Source organism: Nicotiana sylvestris, chromosome 7, assembly GCF_000393655.2.
Source record: "Nicotiana sylvestris chromosome 7, ASM39365v2, whole genome shotgun sequence".
In the NCBI taxonomy this organism is placed as follows: domain Eukaryota; kingdom Viridiplantae; phylum Streptophyta; class Magnoliopsida; order Solanales; family Solanaceae; genus Nicotiana; species Nicotiana sylvestris.
Window position 1 is genome coordinate 52,745,622 of NC_091063.1, and position 10,235 is coordinate 52,755,856.

Sequence of the window (10,235 nt, forward strand, 5' to 3'; positions counted from 1 at the left end):
AACGACAAGAGCTGTTCTATAATTTTTGTTTTATCCTGATTGTATGTACAACAATAGTAGAACATCTAAGATGGCTTCTTCCTTACATACATGCAGCAAATTCGTAGGAAATAGGAATCATGAAAAGAGAAATTGAAGGAAAGAATAGCTTCGCTAGTTAGTTGCGTTGCTTCTCATCTCTTGATGAGATTGTAACAACAACAACAACAGACCCAGTGTAATTTTACAAGTGGGGTCTGAGAAGGGTGATATGTACGCAGACTTTACATTGTAAAGATAGAAAAGCTGTTTCCGATAGACTCTCGGCTCAAGGAACAGTAAAAAGAAAACTACAAACAATAGCAACAACAAGGTACTAGGATAACGAAAGCAAAGGCACAACATGTAAGACTGTAACCATGTGAAAAACAAGGCATTGGTTGGTGTAAATTTAGCTAAATTTTTGTACGATGCAATGATCATTTAAACAAGACAAGATTAATATGTTGATTATACTTTGAAATTTTACAGTTCAAATAAAGATCATACTAGCGCAGTATAGCAAGTTATATAATCAAATAAAATGGAAGCAAAACTATAAACAAAGGCAACGTTTAGGCCCCTATAATACCTGCAAAAAATTAACTGTCTCAATTACCAGGTGAGTTCAAGCAATCTCCTGGCCGTCCGTTAAGCGAGTGAAGTTGCATTATACTGAGTACTTGATTTAGTTCATAATAATGGTCGTCTCCAGCAGTATTACTTGATCTATTACAAGTCCTTTGCATAATCATGACCAATGCAAAATCTTTTCATTTCAAGAAGGAAGATATGAAACAACAGTAAGAGAGCTAATAATTTCATGACGAAGGCATAATTTTATGCGTGCACGAAATGATTATCTGTTTTATTTGTCATAAATTTTTAACTTGCTTGGTTGCTTATTCATATTTACCAACTAGGTCTCTTTTACAATCTTCACCAATTCCATAAGCACCAATATTACTATTCGCTCAAATTATGCTAGAATGCTACTGAGATGAACATTGTCTTCACAGTTCTAACATGTTGGTTGGGATAAAAATATCACATTAGAAGCAGGATTCTCTCTTTTCATTCAGGAACAGAGACAAAGTTTCAACAATAATGTTACAACATTCAAGGGGATCCGTAAAGATACATGACAAAGTGATACACTTCTAATTTCCAGTTACCCTGTCAAAATGGTTTGTCTTTGCAAATTTCAGACACTGATCCCTTCATTCATCTATATCCTTGTATGCTATCCGGCTGTAGAAATTATCTCAATGACTCTCACCTTTCAGCTGTTCAGTTGTATTCATTCTTTACATCATTATACACCAAAATTGTATAAAATGACCCGCTACAATGGAAGCTTCCTCAACCTGAAAACAGAATACCAAATACGAGAAGTTTTAGCTGACACTTCCCCTTCTTATCCAGAAGGTGCTTCTACTTCAGTTATGAACCTTTACACCCATAAATAGCAGGACCAAGAGCCAGAATAAAGGAAAAAGACAGACAAGAACCATCAACAACAGACAACAACGACGACCCAGTAAATTCATGTATATGTCATCATTGTCATGTAATCCAATTAACTCGATAAAAAATGTGAATATTTTATCAAGCATGTCCATTCAAAATAACTGGCAGACCCTGTCATCACGGGGAATGGCATCAACTTTATTGCATCAGAAAGGAGCTTATAAAGAAGAACCTGTTTAAAGGCAAAACACAGGACCAAAGGAATGACTTATTTTCAAAGTTGAAGTTAATAAGTTGGAGGGTAATCTATTGCAGCTTTCCTTCTTCTCACATGACCTCTCTGGAACAAAGTAACTTCTGATCTTCCTCAATAAAATGTTATACTCCCAACCATTCCCACATACAAGAAGTATAGATAAAAGAAAACCAATACTAGCAATAAAGAAATCAAGTATTTGGATAAGAGACTGTTTACGCAAAAGAAAAATTTCTTCAGGAAAAGATCAAAATTTGCTGTCATGAACTACTGATCTCCATAGACAAGGGATTGCATGGGAAGAAAGTGGTAAGAGAAACACTATTAATATACACGGCTTTTTAGCATTTCCTGATAGAAGTAAGCTTGTAAATGAGAAAGCTTTTAATGTGTTTGATGCGACTTAATTGTGCGCATAATTCCCCAGGAACCAAAACAGAAATGACCCATTAATATATCAGGTCAGTCATTTTCTTCCTTTTCAGGAGCCTGGTACTAAAGGATGACAACATATTAGAGAAGTTCCAACAAATGACATGTTGCGAAAAATTCCAATCAGAGAACAGTTTTCAGGGGCTTGGACAATTGCAAAAGTTTTTGTTGAAATACAAATTATTAGCGTTAAACTACTTGGCACAAAAACAAAAAGAAGTGGAAAAGAAACATGAGTGGATGTTGACTCATGGAGCATGAAAGTGGGTGGCTTTTGCTCCCTCCTTCCTCTTTTATAGTTTGATTTTGTTGTAAATCCTGTAGAACCAATTGATATTCAGTTCTACACTTTAAAAAAATCATTTATTGCAGTTTACTCAGAAATTTTTCGAAGCTAAAATTTGCCTCAGTTCAAGCTTTGAAAACAAAGAATAGCAGAAGCTAAATCACCTGACCCTTAGATTCAAATAACTAATCACAAACAACAGAGAGTGATGTTTACCTATCCCCTACTACTGTTTCCCATAGTCTTTTCCATGAACTTATTAGCTTAGCAGCTGGCTGTAGACTTAGCTCCCCAATTGTCTTCTCAAATGTAGGGCTCATTTCCTGTACAAGTTTGATCGATTCTGATAGTCGATTAAGGAGGTTTACCAGAGCAATCACTTCATTTCTTTGCAACTGCAGCTGTAAAACATAAAAAGACAGAGAGACTAAGGAACAGCATTGACGGTGAATAACACGTATTTGCTCCAGAGAGAGAGAGAGGTCTGCAAATGAAGGAAGACAACAGAAAACTCACATGTTGATGATGGCGATATTCACCATCAACAGAGAAGAGAATCTTTAGTGCAGTTCCAAGACCAAGAACCTGGAGCTTTCCCCACAGTCGACATTTCTCACATCCTACACAATCCATGATAGCGCTGCAACATGAAAAGTGCATACCAAATTGGTCAGTCATATGGTAAACTAAATACCACCAAAAGCTTTTGAACAACATACACAAGATTTTTGCATCTTTCTGCAGCCTATTCTTTCTAAAGTTAAAATATCTGCTGACAGTTGATAAATGGACTGCACTACAAATGTACTGATGCAGTTGACTCAAATAAGCGTCAAAAGGGATTATTGCAGCATGCATAAGCAAGATAATAGCCACCTTTGTTTTCTCAATTTAGGAAATTAACTTGAGAACAGTTCAACTGAAACCTGATATTCCTGAATTGCTTTTGAATCTGCTGCTTTAGCTCAGGTCCACTTTGGCCTTTCCACAGTTTAGCTTCGTCAAAAGGAACTGGACATGCAGCCTGCAGTTTGGGGCTGTATAGTAGCTGTCGCATAAGGGACTGTGCTTTAAGGTCTTCCTCAGGATTACCAGTATCATACTCAGCCTGCTCCAGGTAATCTTTTGCCTGTATAGCACATTAAGAAGGGGGTAAATAACCCAATAAATTAACTTATGCAAAGTTAACATTCTAGGAGTTACCAACATATAGGCATGTGGAGCGAGTACTCACTTTTGTTACAGCTCGGAGAACAAAGAGGAAAGTAAAATACAAGTTCCTGACACGATCAGGATATTGCAGAACACGATCATACATCAGATCTGGATTTGCACCCCACTGAAATTGCAGCAAAGTAGTCAAGGTTCCAGTTAAAATGCTCTGAAGAATAATAGTTCATGCTTCATAATGAATTATTATATGAATGCAACAGGTTTGGCCTGCTGCTCTAAGCTTTTCCAAGTGTCATTTATCAATTTTTCGCAAGGAATAATAGAAAAATGAGGCATATCGAATGCAAACTAACCAGGTTTTTAGTTTCATCAAGCAGGTAATCAGCAGCTATGTGTATTGAGATTGAAGAGTGGAGACCAGATATAAGCTTGTATAAAACCTTTTTCTCCTGGCAAATCTCTCCAGATGCATCTGGCCATAAAATGGTAACTTCCGTGTTCAGTTCACACTGATAATGGGATGGAATACATGATAATAGGTGTCAAAAACGATACTGCACCACAAGGGGAAGTAATTTGCATGAGTACCAGCAGACCTCAACAGTTTAACAGCTTAGCTTAAGGAGGTAATTTCACATTTCAATGGTCTCCCTCTGAATGTAATTCCATAAATACAACTCATAAGAAGATTGAAAAAACAAATGGTTTCAACCAATTGAAAGGATCACTGACTCACATTTCGGACAGTTCTCTGAATATACAGCATCCCATATTCGCCTGGCTGAGGGACCAGTGTAACCAGTGTAACGCTCCGGGTTCAGTAAGAGATTGACATATGTCATCTCATCTGCAATGAGGAAGTTCAACAATTTAGTAGTAAACGAAATAGAAACCTTCAAGGAGTAATAAAATCATACAAGGCATTATATAAGTGTTAAATTCCTAGTTCAATACAGATGTTGAGTTTAAAAACTTCAAAATAATGCAGATTGATAAATTCAAACTTCCGTTGTGCTTAATCCTATGCTCACATAGTTGTTCATAGGATAAGTCACCAGCAAAGGTTTGGAAAGATACACAAATATTCCAAAAATGTAGAGAGTAAAAAACTTCCACTGTGCATGGACAAAGATAGATCAATTACCATTATCTGTCTCATCATCATTTGTCCAAGGGTTATCTACCTCTATCCATCCCCTGAAAACCTTAGAGTCGAGAGTGCGGTCAACAGCTGCCTCTGGTTTTCCCTCTTGACATTTCAGATCATCAGCTGGAAGGCCAAGCGGTGGTCTCCTAAAAGATTCGGGAAATTCATTTTCTGGACATTCACATACACTGCAATCTCGCAACTTACACATACCATCATCAGGCCAAAAAGGGCAGTCACACCACAGCTTAACCTGCAGCCATAAGATATAGATTAGGTTGACAAATCACCTTTTGACCTTAGTTTTGGGCTTATTTTATAAAAATAAAATGTGAAGAATCTTTTCCTTAGGCTTCTTTTAAATGTCAAGTTCAGAAGTCACTTTCTTGCATACATAGGTCTGGAAAGAAAAGGCAAAGACTAAAAGAAGAAGAAACCATTTTCCTTCAAGCTTCCTACATTTTCGCACAGTGAGAAAGTTTTAAATTGCTTTGCGCACAACTACCCTGATAACCAAATGCCGCAAAGTCAAAACAATTAACTTTGCAATCTTTTTCCTCTCTTGGCAACCAAACCAACCTTAGACAGGAAACTAGAGGAAACTTCTCAAAACCACCTATACCATTGAAAATATGAATCATCAACTTCCTGTCAAAGATCTCTTTGTAGTAAGTCTATATTCCTCAATTCTACTTTTGAAGATTAAGCAGGCAAACTATGGTGATAACATTTATCGTAGAAGTGATAAATAAATGAGCCACTCTCCTCATATTGATTAAACTTTGCACCACACCTTAAAGTATCTAAAAAAGGGAGTTGTAACAAGCCCTTGGAGTAAAGGATGCAGCACAGCCCCATTAATAGCATCAACTGTTTCGTAATCACAACAGCAGTCTTCAACTATTCCAGTATATTTTCTAGAATCCTGCATTAAGGTCAAGATAAAGCAAGCAGTCGGTGAGCATTATACAATTCAAATAGCTAGAAGCATGCATGAACCTTTACATTCCAGTAAGCATGCAGGGGTAAACATATCAGTTACATTCCTAAAAGCCAATTTCACAGGCAGCTCAGAGAATATCCAGATTCTTGTTGATATAAACTTACGAAATATACTCACAAGCACCCGAAGGTCTTGTTGATTGACATTAATTCAACAAAAATTATGAGTACACACTTTTAGATACAAGTTAAGAACTGCAAGGTTAAACCAAACGATTTTGGTACCAAAACTCAGCTTTAGCCACCCACTATAATAAAACAAAATGAAGATTAGCTTGCTTTGTCCAAGCTCAATTCTTTCGTTAAAATGCTCATCTTCAACAACAAGCTAATTAATTTCACTATAGTTGCAGAATGCCAGAGTTTACAACATAGGCAATTGATGTTTCCAGTTTTAAGGACTTGTACATACATAGGGCATATTCTCATGTTTATTTCAACACCACAAACCCCACAATTAAGCATTTAATTTATGGACCACAATTTGCAAGATCAGTAATACAAAAATTTGCACCATGCTACTAGGAATTTGAACAAGTACTCATCAATGAACTTCATAAACTTAGTTTCTACAAGTCCTAAGTTCTCTATTGGATTTAAGTTATATGCGTTGACAGTGTAAAATTATTTACACTATCAATGTAATTTAACCTATTATAGCAGGTTACTCCCAATTTATTCTAAGCTATGAATCAATGCTTATCAAATAGAGTTTCCCGCAACACAGAACTTAAACTCCTCTCCATTTAAACAAAACTAAATAAGATAGATAAACCCTGAAAAAATGACATTGGGAATTGAGCAAAAGAACCTGAAAACAAGGACACGGCTTCCCCTTTTGGGTATGGAAGAATGCTGCACCCAATGCTATTATCAACACCAAAACAGCCCAAATTGCTGATCGGCCCAATTTCCTTTGACTTCTCCTCGTCTCATTCCCCTTCTTCTTCAGCTCATTAACCTCAGTTTCTTCCACCATCACTCCAATTTTTACACACACTTGTTCTGTCAATCTACTGCACAATTACAGAACCCCTAAGATCGAACTTTTACAAAACCCCTACGATCGAACTTTTCTCTCTTTGGGTATAAGAAATATCCGTTTCACTGAAAATGGACAGAATCAAAGCCGTTTTATTTGAAGACCGATAAGTTTATATTTTTCAGGTTTTGTTGTAATTTCTGAAACTTAATTGGGGATGGTCAACACGTAAGCACACAGATTTTACAACTACGTCGTCGTCGGCATAATGGAAACCGGCATTCGCTTTATGAGTGTTTGAATGCCACGCGCGACAGAAAGTTGCCACGTTTCTCTTGGTTTGGAAGAATTGTATTTTGGACTCGCGGAGAGCGAGTAGAAGTTGTTAGGAAACACTTGCAATTAGTAAAAGGAACATTAAATTGGATCACTTGACATGTAAGTGACGTTGTTTAACCAATAGTAGCTTTAGTTTGTGCCAACGTGGCACAATGAAATTGAAGAGTAGCGTCTGGCTTTGCATACCAAATAATCCAATTTGAATTGCCTTTTCCACGAAGTTAAATGGAGGAAAAAGGTTTGGAAAGGGGAAAAAAATGAAATAAGGTGGTGTATATCTATCTATATATCTATATATCTATATTATTATAAAAGGATGAATAATTTATGCTAAATATTGAACGATTAAATATTTTCGAAATATTGATCGACTTTTATGTTCTTAAATATTTGTATAATTTAAGGATCTAATTGTAAATTACCTAATGATAGAATTCTTTTTTGATTTAAACTACACATACACCGGCCTTACAAAGTTGATCCTACTTGGATTAGAAAGATACGTCCATAATTCCGTCTTTTTTTTATACGTAAGATGCTTATGTGCATATAATGAAATTGTATACATGGAGCTATAACCTTTTATGTATTTTGTAATTTGTTTTATTTAATTTCTTGTATGGTTTTATTGCTCTCTGACAAAACTTGAGCCATTATATGTTGAAATAGGGAGGAAAAAAGCTAAATAAAAAGCTTAAAGTTTTGATTAAACCAACCATAATTAAATGATTCATCCTGAAGCCTAAAAACTTATATATAACTAATTATGTAAAATTCAAACGTCCTTAAATGCAGTAAAGTTTTATTATACCTTCGTAGAGTTTTACACCTTAAAAAGATCATTTTCTTAAGTAAGTAATAGATGAGTTTTTCATGTACAAGAAATTTATTACATGTACGAGTCTTTTCAAAATTTATAATAAAAACAACTAAAGAGACATACTCCAATATTTATTATTCTTTCTAAAATAAGACGTATTCGGCCAAGAATAAAGATAGAGAGAATACAAGCACGACGAACTATACCAAGTAAGGGAGCAAACACATGCCTCCTTATATTAGTTTAATCAATAAAAGCAAATTAAAGCTTATGCAGTTAGATTTCTACTACTTTAGTATCTATTTTATAGTTAAACTAAATATGTTCTGCATATTAATGCGATTAAAAATATTACTATTTTCTACATAAAGTTTCTACTAAATGACAATAATTCTATAGATGACGTAGTAATGCACGTATATAAAGACTAGTATTATTATAAAAGTATGAATACAATGTCAGTTTACAAAATAACCTTACAATATTAAGTATAATAACTCATAATAAAAGGACATAACCAGAATTCTAGATATTGGCCTTATAATCATATTAGTTTTAGGACATAATACTACATTTTAGTATTTAGGACTTTAAAATTAACTAAATTTTGTTTATTAAATCTGTCCTTATTGAACTAGGTAAGAATTAAATAAAACATTAAATTTAACCTTGTATTGGAAGAACTTAAGAGAGAATGGTCTAAATACGTATGAAAAGTGTTTGAAAAAATTTGGAGTTAAAAAAATCGAAAGATTATAAACTCAAGAGTCAACTTTGACTCAACATTTTAGAAACAAATAATAGTATATATATTTTACCTTCTTTATTTATATTAGAAATTGAAGGAATGTTTTTGTTACTGTGAACAAAATATAGTTCCTTCATAAAAGTTGTAGTTGCATTTTATATCGATTTTAACTAAAATTAGTTTTAAAATTATTTTATTCTATTTGTTTTTTGATCTTCATGATTTTTCTATCTTTAATTATTTAAATAGAACCAACATTTAACATTTAGAGAAAATTTTATTTACTTTTCATCTCATAAATCAAACATGTTGTTTAATGTAAAATTTACACGAGTTTTCAACATTGAATAGTTATTGATGGGGTACACAATGCACGTACCGAAATTAATCTATCCTTACTTATTTCTTTTTTCATGTATTTTAAAATATAGTAAGTAAATAAAAAAATCTTAAATTTACATCGTGACTCAAAGCTAATATCATGTCCTAATGATAAGTAACCTAATTTGTCGGTTTACAAAAATAACCTTATAATATTAAGTATAATAACTCATAATAAAAGGACATAATCGAAATTTTGGATATTAACCTTATAATCCTATTAGTTTTAGGACATAATACTACACGTTAGGAATCTTATTAGTATAATTACTTCAGGCTGTCTAATTCTGTCACGACCCAATTTTATTATAGGCCATGATGGCGTCCAACACCCTTGTCAGGCAAGCCAACGCGGAAGTATTAACAAGTTCTCATTTTCACTTTACGAAAACAAGTACAGAAATTTCTAAATTTGCACTTAAAAACATGTGATAATTAGTAATGTACAAAAAGAGTTGTACAATCCCCAAAAGAATAGTCTACCAATGTGTGTGTCAAGACCTGTTATCACAAGTTTACGGGCAACTAGTAAAATATACAAAAGAATAAATCCTACTGTCTGAAATAGAATAGACAACCAAAATAAAGAGTGACTCCATCATGCTGCTGAACGGCACAAGAAGGGAGCAGCTCACCGTGGAAGTCTCGGACATTGATCAAGAATGCGCACCAGACTGGTAACCAGATGTACCTACCTCAGATCCTGTACAATTAAGTACAAAAGTGTAGTATGAGTACATAAACAATATGTACCCAGTAAGTATCCTGTCTAATCTCGAAGAAGTAGAGATGAGAGGTCGACTTGATATTTACTAGGGTCAAATAATATGAGAACTGAATTATACTGAGCATGGATGGTACAAATAATTAACAGTTTATAGCAAGAAATAATAGGTCCTCTCCTAGATAATATCACAGTTGGCACTTACATTTCAGGGCAAATAATAAAGCTCAATCCATAGAAAAATACTGAGTAAAACATGCGCAAGTAGTGTCGAGGTCGTACGACCCAATCCAACATAATAGTAAATTGTGCACTGCCGAGGGTCGAACGATGCGAACCATAGATGCATCTATTACCCCTCTTATGAATCAAACATGTGACGCGGTCAAATGTAATTAAACACAACAACAAGCAGACAAGAATATATATCTGGGGAGCAATTACTCACAGAAATATC

At 34.5% G+C, this 10,235-nt stretch overlaps 1 protein-coding gene across 1 annotated transcript; it reads right to left on the reverse strand.

The window, feature by feature from the left end:
- Nucleotides 1–1,065: 1,065 nt before the first annotated feature.
- Nucleotides 1,066–6,924, reverse strand: LOC104220107 (endoplasmic reticulum oxidoreductin-1-like). The gene is made up of 10 exons (XM_009770917.2): nucleotides 6,596–6,924; nucleotides 5,576–5,707; nucleotides 4,780–5,035; nucleotides 4,372–4,482; nucleotides 3,989–4,107; nucleotides 3,697–3,801; nucleotides 3,389–3,591; nucleotides 2,979–3,102; nucleotides 2,679–2,863; nucleotides 1,066–1,385 (listed from the first exon to the last, which is right to left on the reverse strand). The coding sequence occupies exons 1-10, from the start codon at nucleotides 6,761–6,763 to the stop codon at nucleotides 1,364–1,366; spliced, it is 1,425 nt and encodes a 474-aa protein (XP_009769219.1). The 5' UTR covers nucleotides 6,764–6,924; the 3' UTR covers nucleotides 1,066–1,363.
- Nucleotides 6,925–10,235: the final 3,311 nt, after the last annotated feature.